The sequence below is a fragment of the Argentina anserina genome, chromosome 4, assembly GCF_933775445.1.
Source record: "Argentina anserina chromosome 4, drPotAnse1.1, whole genome shotgun sequence".
NCBI lineage: Eukaryota > Viridiplantae > Streptophyta > Magnoliopsida > Rosales > Rosaceae > Argentina > Argentina anserina.
Genome location: NC_065875.1, coordinates 25,966,209 through 25,991,256, shown reverse-complemented (window position 1 = coordinate 25,991,256; position 25,048 = coordinate 25,966,209). Strand labels below are relative to the sequence as shown.

Genomic DNA, 25,048 nt, shown 5'->3' with positions numbered 1-25,048 from the left:
TTAACGCATCAATAAATTGAGTAAAAAAAGTTTTACGGGAGTTTGGTTAAAATGGTCATTATAAAAATATATAGTTAATTGTTTCAGAAAAAATGTAGACACAATGTAAAAGGCTGCTATAAACATGAACACATCTGGTAGTGCCAGACCCACAATCTAAATGCCGACAGTATTATTGCTTGTATATGACATCGTCTGAATTACTAACTAGCATTTTCAATCCTTGATTGTGTAGGAATAGTGTGTTACATTAGGCTTGCCAGCCAAGGTTGGTTAGTCCAATTGTACTGTTCTCTGATGGGAATATATGATGGTGCTAATGTGCTATTGCTGGCTCCAAGCTTCCAACTCCTTTCAGAGCAAGTTCCTCTATCTAAAAAGCAACTTTTTTTATTGCTTATGTTTGAAAGTCTAGGCACTGTTTTAGTCTCATTCATTTTCACTCACACAAGGTAAAGATGCTCTCCTGTCTCAACCTTGCTCAACAAGGAGTAAAGTTCCTCATCATGGGGAACATAGGGGGTTCTTTCCCCTTTGGTGAGAATCTAGAAGATTCATGGCCTGAACTTCTCACAAGGGTTAAGGCATTGTGGTTCATTGCTCCCTGAAATTCCAGAAGATTCTTGGCCAATAAGTTCACTTTCAACATCAATTAAACAAAATAAAGTAATAAACTGGACAAAGGGAAATAATTCCATTTTATTTTGAGATGAACCGTATCATATTTTTCAATTACATTATTATAAACCACCAATCTTAATTTAGGCATTAAGCACTGTATATGCTTATTTTAAAGTATACTTCACAGAAATTCTATGCTAATGAACAAAGGTCAACCATCATGACCTTGCTACGTGTCGAAAGGCAATTCGAGTTATTGAAGCTGACAAGTGAAGTCATTGCTGCAAAGCACAAGATTACGACAGTCGTTTATTCTGTTCAAAATAAGAGGCAAGATTCTGTAGACTAACGCATAACCGCCATGACAAGTTGTGGCCAAAAGAAATAAAAGAAAGAGAACTGCCATGACAAGTTATTTACACAGTGGGAGATGTACTTGAAACTTGAGGACCAATCTTTGACCTCTGATCTCTTTTTGTTCTTATAAACATTGGCTTCATGAGATGTGCTTCCTCCAAAGCAAGCAGCGTTGTTATTTTCTGAGAACACATTTCGAAGTCATTGTAAGCTTTGCATTACATTCTTTTAGCTCTTTTTGTTAACTCAAGCCTAATGAGATTGTAGTTTTATGTCAATTGCATTTTCTTTCAGAGCAATTGCTATGTTCTGCATTCCCTTTGTTGTTACTATTTGAGAGTTACTAATTTGATTTTTTTTTACTTTGAAACAGCAATTGCCATTATCAACTAGTCAGCATGGTCGAGACAGTTCACTTGTATGGATTTCCCACTGTGGAGTCTTCAGAAGCAGTGAAATTTTTTGTGGAGGAGCATGCTGGAGAAGGAACTGTTCTCTCTGTCAATGTTCTTCCACCAAACCAGAGAGGATTCAGATCATCTGCCAGAGTTCAATTCACTACTGCAGACAGTGCTGCAATGATACTTCAATTAGCCGATGATCGAGCCCTGTGGTATGGAGGGTCTTATCTGGATGCTCGAGAATGGAAGCATGACAGGGAATCGAACTCCACATTCTTGGAGAAACTTGTGACACTTCACTTCGGAAGCAAGATATCTGAGGAGAGGTTTTCGGTGCTTTGGACAAAATCAGATGTTACTGTGAAATTTGGGATGGAACTGAAAGATGTGCACCTTTTTTTCTCCGATGATGGTGCTGAATACAAGCTTGAGCTTCCATCTGACACTATTTTCCGGATTGAGCTGCATAGTCCACGTGGTCAGTATACAAAGTTTCTTCTCATCCAGGTTTGTTTTAAGTTCTTACTGCTTCCCCCCCCCCCCCTATTTCCTGCAAATCATATATCATATATTTACTTGTATTTAAATCCTATTAACTTCTAACTTTAGCTAGCATCAAGTTCATTAACTGTGGTAGCCACATTCTATGACAGTATGACTTATAATGGAAACTAGTATTCCTGGTGTGCTTAAGCAGCGATCCGTTTATAGTTTTTAGACTCATGTTGTGGTTTTCAACTTTTCATAGAACACAGACCATTGGATAATAATCATAATATACAGAAATATGGTCTCTCAGATGGAAATTTAGGTGTGATCTCATATTTGTCTAGTAATTCAGCTCTAAACTTCTGATAAAGTTTCAGTATTTGAACACTACATTTTTTATGTGAATGCTTACACTGTGTCCGCAAGAAAAATATCTAACATTTTCTCGTTTTCCTCTCTTGCCAGTTACGTGGTGCCCCTCGGATCTATAAGAAGGATGTAACTGTGAATTCTCACTGGATTCGGGAAGTTGATTTTACTCCATCATGCTGCATTGGGCAATCCTCTTCTCTATGCTTGGAACTTCCATTTGAGTGTTCACTTCCTGATCTACTCAAGACCTTTGTGTACTATATAGAGACTGAGGGACAGTTTGGCCTGAAAGAAGGTAACACTTTCTCTGGAAGCACAACTCTTGTTCCTATTCTGGCTCCACCCCCAGGCATTAACTTGCCATATAAAATCATGTTCAAGATAAATTCATTGGTTCAGCATGGTTGTATTCCCGGGGAAGCTCTTGATGTCGAGTTCTATAATCTAGTAGATCCTACTAGTATAAGAATTGAATATATAGAGTGTGCCCTGGACAAACTGTTCAACTCCAAGGAGTGCTGCTATGAACCTGTGAGGTGGTTACTTGAGCAGTACATCATGTATGAGCAATCCAAGAGGATTCCTCAGTCACCAGCTATATCTTTAGCTGAAGGCTTTGTGTATGTACACAGGGTTCTGATTTCACCAAGTAAAGTATACTTCTGGGGTCCAGAGGTAAATCTCTCTAATAGTGTTTTAAGAGCTTTTCCTAAAGATATAGACAATTTTCTTCGGGTTTCTTTCGTTGAAGAAGACTTGGGGAAGATGCGGTCTGTAGATTTGTGTCCACGGATTGTTGGTTCAGAAGAGAAGAGGAGAACTAGAATTTACGAAAGGATACTTTCTACTCTAAGGGATGGGATAGTGATTGGTGATAAGAAGTTTGAATTTCTAGCACATTCGGGAAGTCAGTTGCGAGAGCATTCTGCGTGGATGTTTGCTTCCAGAAGGGGCCTTACTGCTCAAGGAATTAGAGACTGGATGGGAGATTTTAGTCCCATTAAAAATGTGGCTAAATATGCAGCCAGGCTTGGTCAGTCTTTCAGCTCATCTTGGGAGACTTTTAGTGTTGGTTTAGCTGAAATTGAAGACATTCCTGATGTAGAAATTGAAAGGCATGGAACCAAATATTGCTTCTCTGATGGAATTGGGAAGATATCTGCTGAATTTGCTGATGCAGTGGCAAGAAAATGTGGAAAAAGTTCTACTCCATCCGCCTTTCAAATCCGTTTCGGTGGCTATAAAGGTGTTGTAGCCGTTGATCCAACATCGTCAAAGAAGCTGTCATTGAGAAAGAGCATGCTCAAGTTCGAATCACGCAACACAAAGTTAAATGTCCTGGGATGGAGCAAGTACCAGTCTTGTTTCCTCAATCGTCAACTGATTACCCTTTTGTCCACCCTTGGAGTTAAAGATTGTGTTTTTGAGAAGAAGCAAAAGCAGGCAATGAAGCAGTTGGACGGGATTCTAACTGATCCATTGAAGGCACAGCAGGCATTGGATTTGATGTTCCAAGGAGAAGTTATCAACATTTTAAAGGAAATGCTGGTGTGCTACAAGCCAAATCAAGAGCCATTTCTCTCTCTGATGCTTCAATGCTTAGTTGCATCAAGACTTGCAGAACTGCGGTGCAAATCACGGATTTTTGTCGAAAAAGGAAGATATCTGATGGGATGTCTAGATGAAACTGGGACATTGGATTATGGTCAGGTATTTGTGCAATGCTCTCACCATGCTATCTTCAATGGCAGCAGCAGTAGTTCGACTGCAAGCCACGACAAATTTACTGTTAAGGGTAAGGTATTTGTTGCTAAAAATCCATGCTTACACCCTGGAGATGTCCGTGTTCTTATGGCTGTGGACGTGCCGGCGTTACACCACATGGTGGATTGTGTTGTGTTCCCACAGAAAGGAAAGAGGTAAGCTTAGATTGCTTAATGCTTACATTTGTATTCACTCCTAGAATTGTTTGTTATAAATTTGTTGCCTGCACTATATATATGCTGATTACACTTCAATTTTTTTTTCTTCCATTGAATAGGCCTCATCCTAATGAATGTTCAGGCAGTGATTTAGATGGAGATGATTATACTGTCTGCTGGGATCATGAACTGATTCCTCCTCGGCAAACTAATCCGATGAACTATACTCCTGCACCCACTGAGGAATTGGATCACAATGCTACCATTGAGGTAATGTAACTTTTACAATATGAGGTGTAGTAGAGTATATGATTAAACGTGACATGACTTGATAACTGACGCTTTGTTCTGCTGTGTTACATTTCAGGAAGTCGCAGAGTCTTTTACCAACTACATGGTAAATGACAACTTGGGCATCATTTCAAATGCACATCTTGTCACTGCAGATATTGAACCACAGAAAGCTATGAGTTATAAATGTATTGAGCTCGCCAGGCTCCAGTCTCTTGCTGTTGACTCTCCCAAAACTGGTGTGGTAGTGACACTGCCGCCTGAGCTGCGTATAAAATCTTTCCCAGATTTCATGGAAAAGGTTAACGGGAGAACCTACAAGTCCAAGCGTGTGATTGGGAAGCTCTACCAACAGGTGAAAGATACTGAGCTAGGATCACATTCACACTCTTTTAAATCCTTTACTAAGGAAGTGGCTCGGAGGTTTTATGATCCTGACATGTTGGTAGATGGATACAAAGATTACATTGAGGATGCCATCAGTTACAAAATGGAGTATGACCACAAGCTGCGAAATCTGATGGAGTATTACGGTATTGGAACTGAAGCTGATATACTGAGTGGAAATATCGCCAGTGTATCAAAGTTCTTCAACAATAGAAAGGACTTACAGTCGATTAACTATGCTGTGAGGTCATTGAAGAATGAGGCAAGGACATGGTTCATGGAGGAGCCAAATAGTGATGATCAATCAGATTTCAGAACTGATGTCTCTGTGGATGAAGCAAAAGCATCAGCATGGTACCATGTTACATATCATCATCACTACTGGGGTTACAACAACAAGGGTATGGCAAGAGAGCATTTCCTGAGTTTTCCATGGTGTGTTTCCGAAGTTCTCATCCAGATAAAGAGGCATAACATGCACAAGTAAAAGAAGTCATTACAAAAGTCATCACAGAAGAGCCATTAGATTTGGCAACCGAATAACATCAGTGTCTGTTCATGAATTGTTGATTAATCCTTAGCTGTTGTGTGTGTTTTTTTTTTATCAAAAAGAATATGATTAGCAACACACGTTGTAATTCTGAATTGCTTTTGAATATTGTATCAACACTGAAGCGCCATTTTACTTGGCAAAGGTGGTATGTATCATCTCTACCTCTTTACAGCAGTAGATTAGCCGGATGCATCAATAGTTCAATACACTTATACCCCAACTTCAATGGGGTAGGCAACTCCACAGCCAGAGGCAAGCTATTCTAAAATTGCATTGAGCTTGTCTACTGCTGCAGCTAGAGATCGATACCATTGATGAAATTTATGTATTGATCGATACCTTAGTGCACCCTAGACTTTCCTCTAATGAGATGTATAGCTTACCCATCCTCTAATTAGTGGTCCTCCAGACTTGAGCTGCAAAACATTCTTTTTGATGTCTTGTGTGCTAAGCAACGGCTTTAATCCCAGACTTTATCAAGACCGGATCCACAAAACAAGAATAAAAAAGACATCCAAGCAAAGCAATGTCAACCTTTCTAAACAGGTTAATACATTGATACGGAGAGGGAATGTGATACATAAGTAGAGACGTCAATACTTGCCTAAATTACCTATGACATTTTCATCTACCTTATACAAAGCTCCAGTTTCATCTCGTCAGAAGGTCGTCTTTCAAATTCGACTGCAAAATCTACTTTGGTGATACCTCTCTCGGACCAAATAAGCAGAGAGCTGCGGTGGTGAACAAAGGTTTTGCCACTAGCCTAGCAGGTCAACAACCGCTACTTTTGCTCTTTCAATTGTTGTTGTTCTTTAAGTTTAACTTGTACTAGCTATATCACAGTTCATAAACTTTCTAGTGTCATTTGCTAATGGTTCATAAACTTTCATGGAAAACATTGTCCAGTTACGTGCGTCGAACTTCTCAAGCAGTTGTGGGGGGCACCTCCAAAAGGTAAAAGCAGTCATTTGATGAATTGTTTGAACTTGTTAGGAATTTGCATCCCAAAAAGAAAAAAAGTAGGTAAATTCATTCTATTGTATATGAGGCATGATCAATTAGATATTTTAATACCTAATGTTTCAAAAAGACACCTTGATACCTGGAGGCTGGAGTTATATTTTATGTGAAAGAATGGTACATATGTTGACTTTTTTGTTAAATTTATAGGGTAAAATTGACATTGACATATTATTTATCAAAATAAAAATACTAATAGAATTTTATAGGTTTAAGGCTAATTTTTATCATTTTGGTATTCATCATTCTTGAATCGTTTTCGAGAAAATAATTTTAAGCTTTAATTGAAGGGGAAAATTGAATTTTTGTTTAGAAAATCTAATTTTTTTTAATTAAATACACAAGAGAATTTTTTTAGTTAATTAAATATAGTCTCGCAGAGTAATTTTGTGAAACGATTGAATTTCATAAACATAAAATTGACTTATGCTATCAACATGACCCAAAAGTATTAACTTAAACGCATAAAACGATTAAGATTTGAGGATAGTGAATATATAAAACTCTTTTTTTATTATGGGTGCGGCTATTGCCACCCTGCCATCTCCTTTGCTCACCCTACAAACTATTGAATTATTGAAATACTAAAACTTCATGATACAAAATTACACTAAAAGATAATAAATTGGAAACAATTATGATTTATTTCTTTACATTATCTTTAATTTTACATATGTACTTAAATTAGAATAGATATTCACTCCTTTATTCAAGACTCTACCGTCTCATCCTTCCAAAAATAATAATTATATATATATAAATAAATAAAATTTGGGTGAACAAAGAAAATTTGAAATAAAAAATATATAAGTAAGGTGTGAAGAGATTGTATGGTGAATAAAGAAGATTGTAGGGTGGAAATAGCTGCACCCTTTTATTATATTTTTGTAAATATATATTTTAATGTTTATTTTACTCTCTTATTAGTCAACATAAGTATCAAAGTGTCCTATAAAATCCAATTTCAAGTACCAAATTGTCATTTTCAATGTTTTAAATACTAAAGTGTCCAACTAGTCATACGTCAGGTACCATAAAAAGAATTTACCCAAAAAAATATATGGTAAATTCCTCTTATGGTACCTGATGTATGAAAATTGACAATTTGGTACCTGAAGTTCTCATTTGTATTCCATTTTAGTACTTTTGTCAGTTTTGATAATATTTTGAGGTTATTTTCGTCACTTTAATCCTTAGCTCCTTAATTTTATATTTTGCTTCATATTTTCCTATCATCACCAAATTGTCTCTCATTTATCTCCAAAATATATTTCATCCACATCCACTACGCATATATCGAAATATAGAATATTAATATAATTATTACAACAAAAGTACCATAAGATGTTTATTTCATCCTTATTAAATTTAGCCGTAAGAAATTGAAAATAATTTACAAATAATTTCCATTTTTTTGTAAAGGGAAATAAATTTTGAATAAGCAATCCCAATTTAGTTATTTTCAAATTTATTTTCAAATTACTCATAGCTAAATGGGATTTATTGAATATCATAATTATATTAAGAATACTTATATTTAGAAATATACATAGTAGTTGCTAAATGAATGAGATATATCAAACTTTTGAAGATAATTGAGAGGCAATTTGGAGATAATAGATTAAAATGAATTTAAGTATGATTTTAAGGAGTTTATAACTAGAATTACGAAAATAACTTTGAAAATATGATCAAAACTGACATATGTACCAAATTGGAATAAAATTAGAACTTTATATACCAAATTGTCCATTTTTATACATCATGTACTAAATTGTTCAAGTAGCGATACATCAGGTACCATATAAGGTTTTTACCCATAAGTATATTAGAAACTTGAGGATGAAATAAATGATGGTCAGTCTTCAGCAAATGTGATTTGGTTTCTAGCCAAGTCATAGTTAAACTAGCTAATTGTGCACCATTTTGCTGTATGTTCTAGCTGATGCTCCAACTTGGTTCCGAACTGACTCACTTCATCACATGTTATTGTATAGCTACAAGGCAGCGTGACATGGAACCAGGATCAAAAGTATTGGAGGAACTTGTGATACTAAACTTTGGATGCAAGATATCAGAGGACAAATTTTTGGTGCTTTGGAAAAAACCAAATGTTTCTGTGACATTTGAGATGGAACTGAAAAGTCTGCACTTTTGTTTCTCTTATGATGGTTTCGACTACAAGCTTGAGCTCCAATATGACACTATTTACCGGATTGAACTGCGTTGTCCCCGTGGTCAGCTTCAAAAGTTTCTTCTCATCCAGGTTCGTCAAAGATCTTACTGCTTGCTTTAAATCCTAGTAATTTCTAGCTAGCATCACTAACCTTTCATCTTCTTTCTCTTCTTGCCAGTTACGTGGTGCCCCTCGAATCTATAAGAAAGATGCAACTTCGTTTTCTAACAACCACTGGGTTCGAGATGTGGATTTCACTCCATCATGCTGCATCGGACAATCCTCGTCTATATGTTTGGAGCTTCCATTGAGGTGTGCACTTCCAGTCCTTCGCAAGAGTTTTGTTAACTATAAAGAGAATAAAGGACACTTTCTACTGAAGGAAGGTCGCACATTTTCCGGCCATTCAGCTCTTGTTCCTGTTCTGGCTCCACCCAAAGGCATCGACTTGCCATACAGAATCTTGTTCAAGATAAATTTGTTGGTTCAACATGGTCGTATTCCCGGTCCAGCTCTTAATGTCAACTTTTATCAGCTAGTAGATCCTACTAGAAGAAGAATTGAGTACATACATTTTGCCTTGGACAAACTGGTCAACTATAAGGGGTGTTGTTACGAACCTGCAAGGTGGCTTTTTAACACGTACGAGACATGCAAACAGATTCCTATGTCACCGTCTATATCTTTAGATGATGGATTTGTGCTTGTACACAGGGTTCAGATTACACCAGTTAAAGTATACTTCTGTGGTCCAGAGGTCAATCTCTCCAATCGTGTTTTGCGAAATTTTCATGAAGATATCGACAATTTTCTTCGTGTATCCTTTGTCGATGAGGACTTGGGAAAGATGCATGCTGAAGATTTGTATACGCAGACAAGTTTCACAGGAGAGGAAAGGAAAACTAGAGTATATGAAAGGATACTTTCTACTCTACGGGATGGTATAGTGATTGGTGATAAGAAATTTGAGTTTCTAGCATTTTCAAAGAGTCAATTACGAGAGCATTCGGTATGGATGTTTGCTTCCAGAAGGGGCCTTAATGCCCAAGGAATTAGAGACTGGATGGGAGATTTTAGTCGCATAAAAAATGTGGCTAAATATGCAATCAGGCTTGGTCAGTCTTTCAGCTCATCTTGGGAGGCTTTTAGTGTTGGTTTAGATGAATTTGAAGTAATTCCTGATGTAGAAATTGAAAGGCAGGGAATCCAATATTGCTTCTCTGATGGAATCGGGAAGATATCTGCTGAATTTGCTGAAAGAGTGGCACGAAAATGTGGGATACGTTATACTCCATCTGCCTTCCAAATCCGCTATGGTGGCTACAAAGGTGTTGTCGCGGTCGATCCAACATCGTCAAAGAAGCTGTCACTGAGAAAGAGCATGCTCAAGTTCGAATCAGGCAACACAAAGTTAGATGTCCTGGCATGGAGCAAGTACCAGCCTTATTTCCTAAATCGTCAAGTGATTACCCTTTTGTCCACCCTCGGAGTTAAGGATCATGTTTTTGAGAAGAAGCAAACGCAGGTACTGAATCAATTAGAGGGAATCCTAGCTGATCCATTAAAGGCACAAGAGGCCTTGCGATTGATGTTCCAAGGAGAGGCAACCAACATGTTGTATGAAATGTTAATGGTTTATAAGCCAAACGAAGAGCCATTTCTCTCATTTATGCTACGATCATTATGTGCATCAAAACTTGCACAACTACGAAAAAGAACACGAATTTTTATTCAACATGGAAGATCACTAAAAGGATGTCTAGATGAAACCGGGACATTGGAATATGGTCAGGTATTTGTGCAATGTTCTCACCGTGATATCTTCAGCGGCGGCACTACTTCAACCGCTACAAACCATGGCAGTTTTACTATAGAGGCTGCAGTGGTTGTTGCTAAGAACCCATGTTTACATCCGGGAGATGTGCGTGTCTTTTTGGCCGTGGACGTGCCGGCGTTACACCACATGGTGGATTGTGTTGTGTTCCCCCAAAAAGGAAATAGGTAACTCTCACTCTCTCAGATTGCTTGATATTTGCATATGTATATAAGTATTGAACCATATATATACTGATTTAAACTTTTCTCTTCTATGGAATAGGCCTCATCCTAATGAGTGCTCAGGCAGCGACTTAGATGGAGATGATTACTTTGTGAGTTGGGATCGTGACCTGATTCCACCGAGGCAAGTTGAACCCATGGACTATACCCCAGAACCAACTGTGGAAATTGATCATAATGTTACAGTGGAGGTATGGTCTTATTCTACATGATTTATAAGTATTGATGTTATTTAACATGGCATGAAAATGAGTTATGTTGTGTAACACTACCAGGAAGTTGAGGAGTCTTTCACCGATTTCATAAGGAATTTCAAGTTGGGAGTCATTTCAAATGCACATCTCATCTTTGCAGACAGAAAACGAAAGAAGGCTATGAGTGTTGAATGCATTGAACTCGCCAAGCTCCACTCACGCGCCGTTGATTCTCCTAAGACTGGTGTATCAGTGAAAGTGCCGAGTAAACTCCGTGCCCATATCTACCCAGATTTCATGGATAAGACTCACAAGCAAACCTACGAGTCCAAGCGTGTGATCGGGAAGCTTTTCCGACAGGTGAAAGATTTAAAGCTAGGATCACATTCACAACACTCTTTTAAGTCCTTCACTAGGGAAGTGGCGAAGAAGTTTTATGATCCTGATATGGAGATAGATGGATTTAAAGATTACATCAATGATGCCATCAGCTATAAAAGTGAGTATGACTACAAGCTGGGAACCCTGATGGACTATTATGGTATCAAAACTGAAGCTGAAATACTGAGTGGAAGTATCAGCAATGTGTCAAAGTTTTTCAACCAGAGAAAGGACATGGAGTCAATCAACTACGCCGTGAGGTCATTGAAGAAAGAGGCAAGGAAGTGGTTCATTGAGAAGCCTAATAGTGATGATCAATTGGATATCGAAGATGACATTGGTATGTATGCAGCAAAAGCATCAGCCTGGTACCATGTCACATATCATCATCGTTACTGGGGTTGCTACAATAAGGGTATGACAAGAGAACATTTCCTGAGTTTTCCATGGTGTGTTTTCGACGTGCTCGTCCTCATCAAGAGGTATAAAAAAAGTAATCCATGAAGAGCCATTTGACTTGGACATCTAATACGCTAATATCAGTGTGGACTAGTCCTAAGCCGTTGTGTAATGTTGTAGATTTATGATCATATTCTGAACTACTTTAGATATTATGAATGAAGCGACATTTTACTTGGCAAAAGTATCTCTGTAAATTGAAAGACGTTATTCGCTGATTTTTTTTTTTTACCTCGAGTTTGTGAGCATGAGCAACCGAAGTGCTGCAAAACCTTATCGCGGAACCCATCCACTGACGCAGAATGTGGGTTCTCATGTCCATTATTGCAAAGCACTTTGAGATCAATTGAACTCTCAGTGTTGATTCACTTGTCCTTTAGATGAATGATACACTATCAGATGGTAACTCGATTCAATTTTGATATGTTTTGGTCTGTGAGAGCAGGATGAGAATAAGGGATTACATTTGGAAAATAATACTTGTGGACGTGGCTGACACATTGTACAGAAACCGCCGGATAAGATCACTTGAATATAGCATTACTACCATTAAACTTGACCTTGTACATTTCAGTGTCAATTAACGTTCCCTCAAATATCAAAATGCTGATAAAAATTCTTGAGTCTAACTATTTACAATCAGTCTTACTTCTCTTGGTGTTGGGTCCGCTCAATCCTCCGTATCTCCAGCTGATCTAGTACTTGAAAAGTGTGTTTCCTTCAGCCACTCGCGGCATTCCTCTGCAGTCCCCGAAGGATGTGCAAGCTGCCATGCAAGTAGCTTCTGTTGGTGCCAGTGAATGCATTGGCATGTTAAAGTTTTTAAGCTCAAGGCAACCCATATTGTGTTAAAATTAGAATGTATAGCTTGCCCATTTACTGACAACTGGTCCCCCAGATTTAAGCTGCAATACGTCCATGATCTCCTTTCCATTAAGTAATGGCTTTACATCCCACACTCTATCTAGACCTGCTCCTCCAAAACAAAAATCAGGACAGGCAGGAGAGCCACATTCACCCATACATATACACAGCCAGGAAAAAAAAACCACACAGAAAACATGTAAAAGCTAAAGACATGGGAAAATTTTCTCGTCTCAAAGCAACTACATGAGAGAACCCCCATTTCAGGTTATTGAGTCATCAGTACAAGAAGAATACTGGCAAACTACTCTAAACTGGAACTATGAAACACATGAATATCATCTGGAAAAAAGTTGTTAAAAGAGGCGATACCTAGATTATTTATGGCCTTTTCAGCTTCTGCAAACAAAGTTATGCAAACTTCTGCCTTGAAGTTCTTGTTTACAATGTTAGTGGGATATAACAGCGTAGACATCAGCAAAGCAGCTCGCCAAAAATCCTTAATTTCTCGTAAAAGAAACCCTGGGACAGTTGAAAGTGCTATTTACAATTAGAGGGGAAATCCTTATAATCACTACTCAATTCAGCTTAGTGAAAAGTCTGTGTATTATGGATTCCAAAATTATGCACTCAGGAACTTATACCTGTTAATACCCTGATTTTTGAATCTTCTGAAGTAAAAGGGACGTCAACATATTCTCTTCCTAAATAAACTTCAGCGAGTTCTACATCACCATTTGGTACAAGGTGAGGAAGCAAAGACAAAAACTTCTCCAATGCATTGTGTAAATTAACAACCTGTAGCAAAGACAATTTAATGACATTATGAACAATAACTGTGGAAGCAAGGAACTCTTGCTATAACTATCACAAGAGCTTAGCATGTCTGCAAAGTAAATTAATCGGGTAGTGAGAAGAAAACTCACAGTTTCAGCATCGCTGACTCTTTGCTTAAGGGAGTCTCTGAAAATATAATTCACTACAGGAACCTAAAGTGAAAAAACGGAAGTTAGATGCTAAACAAGAAGTAAAAGATTGATATAAAGAATCACATCTATAGCCTTCCAAATGACCTACTAAAACTATAAAATCAATTAACTCTTATTCCCTTCTCACAATCACAATGGCAAAAACATTATTACATCTATTTGACAATTATGTCATTAACTTTACTTAGTTCATTCCTTTAACTGATGGTCCACCAATGATAAAGAAGAAATCGAGGTTACTAGCTTTCTGTTTTTGGTCATTTATGAAATCGACATCAGAAAGTAAATAATAATTCTTAAATATCCTTTTTGGAAAAGATGAAGAGAGCCTTACATCTTTTGCTTTCCTGTCTTTATACATGGTCTTCCTAAGTGGAAGGAACATTGCAGCATAAAAGGAAAGCCTTCTTTGCTCATCCTGAAAACCAAAAACACAGGTATATAATTTAAAGAGTTGGAACAACTACTAAATAATTATCGGATAACTATTAATTTAATATGATAATAAATATATTAAAAAAAACAGAAACTGCTATACAAATAGAAACGCGCGTGTGTGTGTGTATATATAATTATATATATATATATATAATATATATAAACAATGCCTTATCACTCACATTGAAGAGAGATCGCTCCATAGATTCAATAAGATTCCATGTACAATCCAAGTACGAGACACAATCACTGGATTAGGTAAGAAAACTTATCAATGAGCATCAAACCTAAGAAAGAAAATAGGGGATGAAATAGGGAAAAGCAGGTTAAGAATGCATTTACATGTCTCCAGGTATACTTGTTGAATTCCATTAGGTAAGTAACCATACCTGTCACCTTCTGATGGCTCACATTGTGGATGAAGACTGAAGACAACCCAAAATAACTTCAACTCACATATATAGGTCATAGCTTGGACCGGCTGCTTTCCAGAGATCATAAGATCAATCTAATTAAGAAGAAAGAAAATAATTAGTAGATAATTCATCCAAACCTTCAGAAACAAGCTAGCCTAAGATGCAAAACAATCATCAGTTAAAATTATGTTAAATAGTTACTTACTTCAACTCCAATTCTCTCTCTGCTAATTTTAGCTGATAGAGCAGCTTTCACTTCATCACAAGCAGCAGCTTCCTTTAGTTGTTCATCAAGTATGAAGCTGAACCTTGCGCCTAAACGAAATGACAGCAGGATTGAGTGTTCTATTCTAACAGGTGAGAGCGAGATTTAAGTGTTGCCAAAAGAAAATTTTCCCTATAGAACTAAGTGTTGCCAACTAATTTAAAGGAAGCAAACTAAGGAGATGTCCATGTTTGTTATAGTTCTTAATAGTAGCCAAATAAAACTGTGGTTTCAAGGACAACACGGCAAGTACCAAAACGGATAGCTCGAAGAACTCGTAAAGGATCCTCCATAAAAGTTTCTTTTGGTGGTAAAGGAGTCACAATTTTCCCACATTTTAGATCTTTAATTCCTGCAAACCACAAAATAAATATATTCACAAATAAAGCTAAAGTTACATTCTAAAAAAAAACTAAATTAAAGCTAGTTATACAGATGATAATATATGGAAACCAAAGTAACAGATCCGTTTGTGGGTTAAGGAATTCTGTAAATAAAGGCACACTGGAAACTTACCTCTATTGGTCCAATCTTCAACGGATTTGGTATTGATATTGTAAAATAAGCTGCACAACGCAATGAAACAATTATTAGGAGCAGAAATTATTCCCATGAAGTATAGGTTAAGTTAAAACTTAATGTGTGGTTGACTGTAGAGAAAGTGGAAGGTGTATAATTGCAGAACAGATACCAACAAGCACTATTTAACAGTACAGATCTCTCATTTATCCATCATGACATCGTTTCATTAGCAGAAAATTCTTCAAAAAGACATATACCTATTTATTGTTAGATCCCTTCTCAGTGCATCCTGTTCTGGTGTGCCATATTTTTGCTGCAGGAGAACAAATCCTAAATTTAACTCATGTAGTTTGAACTTTCATTTGCAGCTAGCTGACTAAAAGTTTGCAATAGTAGAAAAATTCCAGAAGAAAAGAAAAGTTTTTGCAATTCATGGTGTGTAAAGTAAAGTAATGTGACACCATAGAACTCAAATCGGTGACAAAAAAAAAACTCTAGAATATCATATATCCCAAAGCAAGAAATTACCATAGTAGGAATGCGGCTATCATCACTGTACTCTTCACAGCGTAAGTTCACAAAATCAACCCATACATTAAAGATGCGCATCCTGGCCGTTTCCAAATGTTTTGATTGATCGGGATTGCTGCAATATAACAGAACACAGTAAGTCATGGGATCATACGTAAGAGTTAGACGAGTACGAATATGAATATCAAAGCCACTTACCTTGGAATGATTGCAATTCCTTGAACCTCTTCCCCCACAGACAACAAGTAGTCTCTCATCTTCTCCACAAATGTGCTGCCCATCATATTTTCCAAAGCAATGTCAATGTCCTTGCACTTGTGCCCAAGAAGCTGCATAACAAAATTAGACAATATTCAAAGACAAATTTCTTTGTTTCCCCGTAAATCAATTATTCCCCTCACCAATTCACCAACCATTACCTTATCACGGACCCATCCACCTGCGACTCGAAGCTGAGTCTTGAGTCCATAATGGTCAAGCGTCCCAAGCAGCCTCTCAAAGATCTTCTCTTCAGTCTCATCAGGTTCAATGGTGTCCCTCACACGTACAATCGGAGTAGTCATCACCGCTGATGCTCCTTCTGATCCCGAAAATCTAGCCCCTCTCAGAGTCCCCTTCTGCCCTGTTGTATACGATTTCGAAGCAAACCGAAAAGGAAATCCAACAGAAAATGGAGCTCCCAGCCTTGCTCCCTTGCTGTTCCTTGCTTGCCAAGTAACTCTATTTCGAAATGCCTGCTCACAGTACACACATCAATCATCACTTTTAACTTCATAAGTTCAACTATAAACCATACAATGATTCTATCAAACTGGGTTCACTTACAATTGTTTTTTTTTTTTTCAGATAAGCTACATATAACTACTATAAAGGTGAAAACTTTGAGCTCAAATTTAAAGACCCAGATACAGGAAACCCTAGAAATCTAGAATGGCTTTACCTGAGGGAATGTAGAGCGGAGGAGAAGCGCTTTCTCCAGAAGCAGAGCTCTCTGCGAAAACAAAAACCACATTGCCCAAATCTATATGACCCTTAACTTGAGAAACCCAAAAGCATGAATTTACATTTGGAAGAGTGACAATTCGAATCAAACATACCTGAACTTTGAAATCGATGCTCTCAGTCGGACTGTTTTAGGGTTTTTGGAATTGAATAGGAAGAGAGTGAGGGGTTTTAGATTGCAAAACGGGTCATTTTCGGCCCGACCCAGGACCCGAATTCGTTTTGGAGGTGTGGCCTACACGTGTCGCGTGACTTGGTTTTGTTTAGTATGGTGCTGTGTACACTGGATTTGCTTCACTCCTACTCCTTGCAGGGGAAGTTCGCATCTTCCCGTCTATTGGTCGGCAAGAACATCACATTATTTGCCGAAATTAGCCTTGTAAATATTTTTTTCCAATGAATTGTTTTTAGCAATGTCACTTCAGCAATTCTTCTTGGATCATTTTAACAGTGGAAGTTATTTTAGTAATTAAATTTAGCTAACCATAAACTATATCTTACTTATTATTGAGTTTTACTCTAGTAGATTCCTAATTTTAAATTGAATTATAATATATATGTCAAAAGATAAAAGTCAAATACGTAATAAAGAGAACATACATATTTATGATCAAATTATTTTTGAAATAACTAGTCTTCTAACGATATTTGTATTCTATTCTAGCAAAGATTGTGAAATGAATGTTAAAAACTTAAAAAGTGAATCTTGAAAATTTGGCCCAAGCCAATTACGTAGAAGAGAGAACTGAGATTTATCAATTTTGTTTGGCCATTTGTTAAATTTTGATAATTTTTTTAATCAATTTTTTAAAGTTCCTTTTTTGAAATGTTAGCTAAATGACATGGGCTTAAACGTCACTTGCACACATGAAGGTAAAAGGGAGTGCGCGTAGGAGGCAATCGTGACCCTTCTCTTCTAAAAGGATAAAAGTCATAAAACACTTCGTTTTGCTTTACCGAAACAATATACACCCACTCTCCCACTAGTGAATTTGACCAGAAGGGACTGAAAACCAAGAGTCTCTCTCTTTGCTTCATCATCAGAACTTGACTTGTGTTTGTTTGAATCTCCGACTTATCTACTCTCCCTCTATCAATCAGCCAAGGTTTCTCTTCTCCTACTCTCTGCTCTTTTTGCTTTTCTTCCGGGTTTTTAGTTTTTTACCCATCACTTTTTTGCGTCGTCTCGCTTCCTGCTTCATTGAAATTTGGAACAATGTTGGTTGATGTCGTGTTTTGTGCTTAAATCTTTGATAATCCGTATCAAGTTCATGTCTTTGTTGGTTGTTTTGATACCATGATGAGTATGATCGCTGTTTTGCTTTGTTTTGATACAATTCTTTGCAGTTTGTGCTTATATCTTTCTGAATTTTTGCTCTTTTCTATAATTGGAGAAATGAAATTTGTGGTCTTCAGTCTTGACTAGTATTAGTAGTATAGATTGATCGATCTCAAGTCTCAACTACAAGCTTGAGTATTTATAGCACAAAATTCAGCCTTTTCAAGTATTGTTAGTAACAACTATGATTTGGCAGCATAAATATAAATGCGGTGAAGAAATTCAATAGGGCCAGATGGGGAAGACGATAAATTTATATGGATTTCCTTCGGGTGAAACTGTCGAAAAGATTAAGGCTTTTGTGGAGCAATATACAGGACAAGGAAGTGTTCATGCTCTTAAATTACGGCCTGCCAAAAGGGGAGGAAGATTCTATGCTATTATACAGTTTCAGTCCACTAGTCAGGCTGAGAAAATTACCTCTTTGGCTAATATTATGTATGGGAGATCCAATTTGAGGGCACATCCGGCGGACCATGATATTGAACTAAAGCCAAGAACTTATTTGCATAGCTTGCAAGATTTAGTATTGCATGTTGGCTGCCAGGTTGCAAATGACAAGTTGTCTGTTTTGTGGAGATCAGACGAAGTTTCAGTTGACTTTGGGATTGGAATGCGGAAATTTCATTTTCGGCTGTTATACCATCAGAAGGTATATAGACTTCAGCTTTCGTATGAGAACATCTGGCAAATTGAGTTGCATCGTCCACGTGGTCGTACTGCTAAGTACCTTGTGATTCAGGTTCGTCACCTTCTTAATTAATGCTGGAAACTATTGTCTTCTAGTAATCTTCTTTGAAAGAGTGTTTCGGAAGGGGATGATGGGCGTGTTAAGGCCATCAATATTAACTCTGTAAGCTTTGATAGTAGTATAAAGTAAGAAAGTATTGTTACAAGCCGGGGATCCAAAGACAGAGATGAATCACAGAGCCACATAACATTAAATTCATAAATTGGTTTTAAGGGATATAAGTTTTGAATTGAAGATTAAAAATAGAAAATAAACTCTAAACTAATATATATATATATATATATATATGTGATCAATCAAACAAAACACAAGCAATCACCAAATAAGTAACATAAAGTCAACGAAAATCAAGTTCTAATCTCCCTAAAGTTCATGCCGAGCACACTCATAAATAACTAAGAATCGATCATGCAATTAGGAGCCTTCGGAGTTATCCTAAATATATAGACATGTTATACACAATCAAGCACGACTTCGGGCCTTACTTAACATCTAACATGTTTAACCCTAACATGCATACTTTGGCCAACAATGATAATCATGTTCATAGCACAAGTTATTAATCGAACAACCTAGATATCATGATACTTCAGGCAAACATAATACAAAGACAATCTCGAAATCACTCACAAGTATACATGACAGAAACCAAAAATCATTGAATCGAAACTTGAGAATCATTATCATTATATAAACTTGAAATTCACAGCAACTTCATAGACTAAGTCAAGATAAATAAAACCAAAACAAACAACAACATCATTTGTAAACAAGAACGTAATATGAATTCATAAATAGTAAGTCATTATTACACTTTAGAAATCCTTCGGGACGTTCACAAGGATAGGTCCAAGATTACTAAGGGGATGAATGTCCTAAGCTTCGTGCTTCAGAACAAGAGATGGTGAAAGGATGGAAATTCGATGCTATGGTTCTTGGAACGGTGAGCATGTATTTGTGTAGAGCTTTGGCTAGTATTAAGTGTAAGAATTGATGGTAATTCTGATGTTGATTCGTGCCTCTCTATATATAAGAGAAAACATGGCCCAACTTCTCCTCACAACTCTTACATTAAATGAAGATCAATGGTTGAGAAAATTCAGTCGAGCCCACTACACCTTCGTGCAATGATTCCGTCATAACTTTCTCTAGGAAATAGATATTGATGCGATTCCAAATTCAACCAAAACTAGACTCGTAGAGTTTTCCATCTATATATCACACGTCTTCTAATTCATTATGAGTTGTCCATGAGAGTCTGTTAAAGTTGGACTACGAGTTTTGACAGATTTTTGATTCTTGTATGGATTTGGCTTTAAGTGTAGATCTTTTTCCTCCTTGAAATTTTGATTTATTATGCACGAAAATCTCTGCAATTATACCTTAGAAATCCATCTCCAACTAGGTTTTGGAATCCAACTCCGAATATGAATCCTTCTTTTGATTGCACACACCTAGTTTCTTCTTTTTTAGCTAGGAATTGCTCATGGCATCACTTCTCCTTATCCATCTAGGAAATGGTCTTTCCGTCCCCTTCTCTTCTTGATCAATTAGGATTTGAAGTTGGAAACAAGGAAAGATGAGAGAATGAATCATAATCCAACAAGAAATCATATCTAAATAAGAAGTTCTAACATTTAGCACGTTTTCAACACAAAATCTCATGTATTCGAACCAAGCTCTTCCTAAACACATATATCACAACTACGACTCTATAGCACTAAATAAGAGGGAACAAAGAGTAAAAATATGACATAAAAACATTAAGAACGTCACACTTTGTGCTCCTATCAGGGGAGAATGAAGTAGATAACTTCAATATGTTTTCTTATTGCATAGTGATAGTATGATACTTTCTTTATCACATGCCTAGCCTTCCTTATATGATCTTTTGTATAATAATTATATGGAGCTCCTCGCATCTACCAACAAGAAGAAGCATGTTCTTCTGGAAATGTATTTGAGGACCCTACAATGAACTACTTTAGGGATGTCCCTGATGACCAATGTGTTCGGACTACTGATTTCACTCCACGAAGCTATATTGGGCAGTCCTCTTCATTATGTTTAGAGCTTCCTTCTGGCCGCCAACTTCCTGATTTTGAAGAAAATTTTGCTTATTACAAGGAGAGCGAAAGTCAATTTGTCTTGGAGAATGGCTCAACTTTCTCCTGCAACCAGGACTTGGTTCCTATTGTTGGTCCTCCTACAGGGGTTAATTTGCCATATGATATATTGTTTAAAGTAAACTTGCTGGTTCAAATGGGTTGTCTATCAGGGCCGACACTTGATAATGGTTTTTATAGGCTGGTGGATCCACGAAGAATATCTCTTTCCTCTATAGAGTATGCCCTAGATAAATTATCTAATTTGAAGGAGTGCTGTTATCAACCTGCAGTGTGGCTTTCTGAGGAGCACCTGAAGTACATGACATCAAAGAAACCTCCAAAGCCTGCACTTATCTCCTTAGATCCAGGTTTGGTATATGTACGCAGGGTTCAAGTAACACCATCTTAAGTGTATTTTTCGGGTCCTGAGGTAAATGTCTCAAATCGCATTGTACGCCAGTATTCCAGTGATATCGATAACTTTCTTCGTGTTTCATTTGTGGATGAGGAGATGGAAAAGCTCTATTCAACAGATTTATCTCCCCGTACATCTACTAGGAAAACTCGCATCTACAACAGAGTTCTTTCAATCCTCAGAAACGGCATAGTAATTGGAAATAAGAAGTTTGAGTTTCTTGCATTCTCATCAAGTCAATTGCGAGAGAATTCGTTGTGGATGTTTGCTTCAACCAATAACATTAGTGCTGATAAGATAAGAGCAGGGATGGGGAATTTTCGCAAGATAAAAAATGTAGCAAAGTACGCTGCCAGGTTGGGTCAATCTTTTGGCTCTTCTACTGAAACTCTTAAGTGTTGGCAGGAATGAGATTGAAGTTACTCCTGATGTAACTGTTGACTGCGATGGAGATAAATATGTGTTCTCCGATGGAATTGGGAAAATATCAGCTGATTTTGCAAGGAAAGTAGCCTCTAAATGTGGCTATAAAGCATTCACACCATCTGCATTTCAAATTCGATATGGTGGTTACAAAGGTGTTGTAGCTGTTGATCCAACCTCATCAATGAAATTATCACTGAGAAAGAGCATGTCCAAGTATGATTCTGAAAACACAAAGCTAGATGTTCTAGCATGTAGCAAGTATCAGCCTTGTTTTTTAAATCGCCAATGGATAACTCTTCTGTCTACACTTGAAGTTCAAGATAAAGTTTTCCTGAAAAAGCAAAGAGCAGCTGTACAACAACTTAATGCCATATTGACTGACCCATTAAAAGCAGAGGAGGCTCTTGATTTGATGTCTGCAGGTGAGAGTACAAGCATCCTCAAGGCACTGCTAATGTGTGGTTATAAACCTGATGTTGAACCATTCCTTTCAATGATGCTCCAAACGTTTCGGGCATCAAAGTTGTTGGAATTGAGGACCAAAACAAGAATCTTTATCCCTGATGGAAGGGCAATGATGGGATGCCTAGATGAAACAAGAACTTTGGAATATGGGCAGGTGTTTGTGCAAATTTCTGGAAACAGACGAAGGCAGTTATTTGATGATTCATTCATAAATGGTGGGAGCTCATCAGACGACTGTTTCATTATTGAAGGAAAGGTAGTTGTTGCAAAGAACCCATGTTTACACCCTGGTGATGTGCGTGTTTTAAGGGCTGTGAATGTGCCGGAGTTACACCACATGGTGGACTGTGGTATTTCCACAAAAAGGACCAAGGTAAAATACAACTTTTTTCAGTTAGTACCACAATACTGCAACCTGAGTTGATTAACATTGCCTGTCGTGAAATCTTCATTGATTTATGATAAAATTACAATTAGTTTGTAGTATGTTGATCTCTTACTTAATGTTATAAATTGCACACTTTGAGTCTGTGCTTTTATTTATATCAAAATGGGGATTTTGAGTTCAGGAGTTAAGTAATTCTGCCTATTTGGTCTTTTTTGTGTTCACAAGATAAATCAGTACTGACTGTCGCATTCCATTGTTATGTAGTAGATCTCCATTTCCTTTTTAGGAGCAAATGATTTGATATGGTTTACATGCTGTATATAGATTTTAAGGCTTTCAAATTTGCAGGGCGCGGTTTTTCTATAGGCTTCATCTGTTAGAACTTCTTGCAAAGTATTGATTAGTTGTGTAAACGTGACTAGTGATTGAAATCTCCTTTATAATGCTAGGCCTCATCCAAATGAATGTTCTGGGAGTGATCTTGATGGAGATATATACTGTGTTTGCTGGGACCCCGAGTTGATTCCTCGGAATCAAATCCAACCTATGGATTATACCCCAGCACCAACTATAGAGATGGATCATGATGTCACGATTGAGGTATTACTTTGACTTATCATATGCTGTCTTAAACGTTGAACTTTTTTCAGCTATAAGGTGGATCTTTTTCTCCTTAATCCTTGGTCTTCCAATTAATCATGGAATCCTTCAAAGCCATTCTTTTGAGTTAAACACTTAGAGTTCATGTGTCTGCTGATCTATTTGTACTCAAGCAATTAATTGAGTCAATTATCTGTTACTTTTGTGGTGCAGGAAGTAGAAGAATACTTTGTGAATTACATAGTCAATGATAGTCTGGGGATCATTGCCAATGCCCACACTGTTTTTGCTGACAGAGAGCATCAAAGAGCAATGAGTCCTCCGTGCATAGAGCTCGCGAAGCTGTTTTCAACTGCTGTAGACTTTCCAAAAACCGGAGTGCCGGCTGTGATACCACCAAATCTGTATGCAAAAGAATATCTAGATTTTATGGAGAAGCCGGACAAAAGCATGTATGTTTCGTACAAAGTGATTGGACAGCTTTTTCGTGAGGTGAAGGACATTGCACCCCATGACAACTGTATTACATCCTTCACTCTTCAAGTAGCGAAAAAATCCTATGACCCTGACATGGAGGTTGATGGCTTTGAGGATTACCTTGAAGATGCTTTCTATTACAAAGGCAATTATGATTACAAATTGGGAAACCTGTTGGATTACTATGGGAGTATGGGATCAAGACCGAGGCTGAGATATTGAGTGGGAATATTATGAGAGTGTCAAAATCTTTCACCAAGAGGCGGGATGCAGATGCTATAAACATGGCTATGAAGTCATTAAGGAAGGAAGCTAGGGCCTGGTTCAATGAGAAAGGAACTGAAACAGATTCCGAAGGTGATGATGTCTATGCAAAAGCTTCAGCTTGGTACCATGTCACATATCATCCCAAGTATTTTGGTTTGTACAATGAGGGAATGAAACGTGACCATTTTATCAGTTTTCCGTGGTGTGTTTATGACAAGCTGGTTCACATAAAGAGGGACAAAGTCAAGCAAGCTATGTCATCTCTTGAGAGGCGGTTGAATGGCTTGTATCTGTTCTGATAAGTTGGCAAGATTGAACTTTGTTGATGGTAGCGATGATCAAGCTAAGGCGTGAAGACAATTTTCTTGTACAATATCCACCTTCGATTTGTCTTTTATTTATTCATGGTGCTGATGATTAAGACTTGAAGGCAATTTCCTTGTTTAATATCCATCTTTGGTTTGTCATCCATTTCTGGCAGATTTTAATTTGAGAGCTTTTCATTACATGAAGACGGACACATTAATAGTCCTGTGAGTTTAAGATCGATGTAGCTTCAAATAGACTGCTGATCTCTATTCATCTTCTTCATGAACTCCAATTTGGAGTTCCAAATTAAATATGACATAAGCATTAAGTGCCAGGATGGTATTAGCTAAAGATCGACTGCCTTGCAAGTATAATAAAACGCAGATAGTCTTAGCTACGCTCGTATCGATCTAAGATCTATAGGTGGTGGCCTTTCTAGCTAAGAGAGAATCTTGATTGAAATTTTTGTTAACTTCGTACATTTCCATTACAAGAAAAAAAAGAGAGGCTAAACTCGTTGTTACTCGAAGTCTCGATCGAATATCTATCTACACCGCACTCGGGCGTGTTCAACATCTTGGCCTAGTACATATATATAGCTCTCCGACTCTTACTAGAATTTTAAATTAAGGGTAGTACTCTAGGCAACACTTACATTATGAACTGGAAATTATCTTAAATAGCAAATAAAGTACCGAATCGTATATGGTAATAATATCCTGACGTACGTGTGGTGTGTGTATATATATATATATATATATATATATATATATCTCGTCATATATTCTCTAG

The 25,048-nt window shown here is 37.3% G+C and overlaps 4 protein-coding genes across 6 annotated transcripts; 3 read left to right on the top strand and 1 right to left on the bottom strand.

The window, feature by feature from the left end:
• Positions 1-1,151: 1,151 nt before the first annotated feature.
• Positions 1,152-5,426, top strand: LOC126790890 (probable RNA-dependent RNA polymerase 1). The gene is made up of 5 exons (XM_050517257.1): positions 1,152-1,184; positions 1,352-1,886; positions 2,334-4,159; positions 4,282-4,432; positions 4,530-5,426. The coding sequence occupies exons 2-5, from the start codon at positions 1,377-1,379 to the stop codon at positions 5,325-5,327; spliced, it is 3,285 nt and encodes a 1,094-aa protein (XP_050373214.1). The 5' UTR covers positions 1,152-1,184; positions 1,352-1,376; the 3' UTR covers positions 5,328-5,426.
• A 685-nt stretch (positions 5,427-6,111) lies between these two features.
• Positions 6,112-11,924, top strand: LOC126790475 (probable RNA-dependent RNA polymerase 1). 2 transcript variants are annotated; one of them, XM_050516717.1, is made up of 7 exons: positions 6,112-6,166; positions 6,303-6,350; positions 8,414-8,682; positions 8,771-9,219; positions 9,307-10,593; positions 10,691-10,841; positions 10,926-11,924. In XM_050516717.1, exons 3-7 carry the CDS (start codon positions 8,431-8,433, stop codon positions 11,727-11,729), a joined length of 2,943 nt encoding a protein of 980 aa, XP_050372674.1. In that variant the 5' UTR covers positions 6,112-6,166; positions 6,303-6,350; positions 8,414-8,430; the 3' UTR covers positions 11,730-11,924. The 2 variants fall into 2 exon arrangements, with proteins under 2 accessions (XP_050372674.1, XP_050372673.1); XM_050516716.1 differs by lacking the exon at positions 6,112-6,166 and having other exon boundaries at positions 6,289-6,350; positions 8,771-10,593.
• A 271-nt stretch (positions 11,925-12,195) lies between these two features.
• LOC126790694 (tRNA nucleotidyltransferase cca2) lies at positions 12,196-16,910 on the bottom strand. Of its 2 annotated transcripts, none has more exons than XM_050517030.1 (17): positions 16,807-16,910; positions 16,650-16,700; positions 16,129-16,443; positions 15,908-16,038; positions 15,707-15,824; positions 15,436-15,491; positions 15,173-15,222; positions 14,910-15,008; positions 14,597-14,706; positions 14,365-14,483; positions 14,158-14,224; positions 13,872-13,955; positions 13,475-13,537; positions 13,193-13,346; positions 12,921-13,070; positions 12,557-12,654; positions 12,196-12,474 (listed from the first exon to the last, which is right to left on the bottom strand). In XM_050517030.1, the coding sequence occupies exons 3-17, from the start codon at positions 16,270-16,272 to the stop codon at positions 12,355-12,357; spliced, it is 1,563 nt and encodes a 520-aa protein (XP_050372987.1). In that variant the 5' UTR covers positions 16,273-16,443; positions 16,650-16,700; positions 16,807-16,910; the 3' UTR covers positions 12,196-12,354. The 2 variants fall into 2 exon arrangements, with proteins under 2 accessions (XP_050372987.1, XP_050372986.1); XM_050517029.1 differs by having other exon boundaries at positions 16,650-16,730; positions 16,807-16,863.
• A 770-nt stretch (positions 16,911-17,680) lies between these two features.
• LOC126792533 (RNA-dependent RNA polymerase 1-like) lies at positions 17,681-24,444 on the top strand. The gene is given in 8 exon segments (XM_050518939.1): positions 17,681-17,817; positions 18,247-18,790; positions 20,702-21,714; positions 21,716-22,563; positions 22,565-22,588; positions 23,053-23,203; positions 23,417-23,869; positions 23,872-24,444. Coding segments are annotated over 7 exon segments (3,369 nt in total). The 5' UTR covers positions 17,681-17,817; positions 18,247-18,285; the 3' UTR covers positions 24,247-24,444.
• The last annotated feature ends 604 nt before the right edge of the window (positions 24,445-25,048 follow it).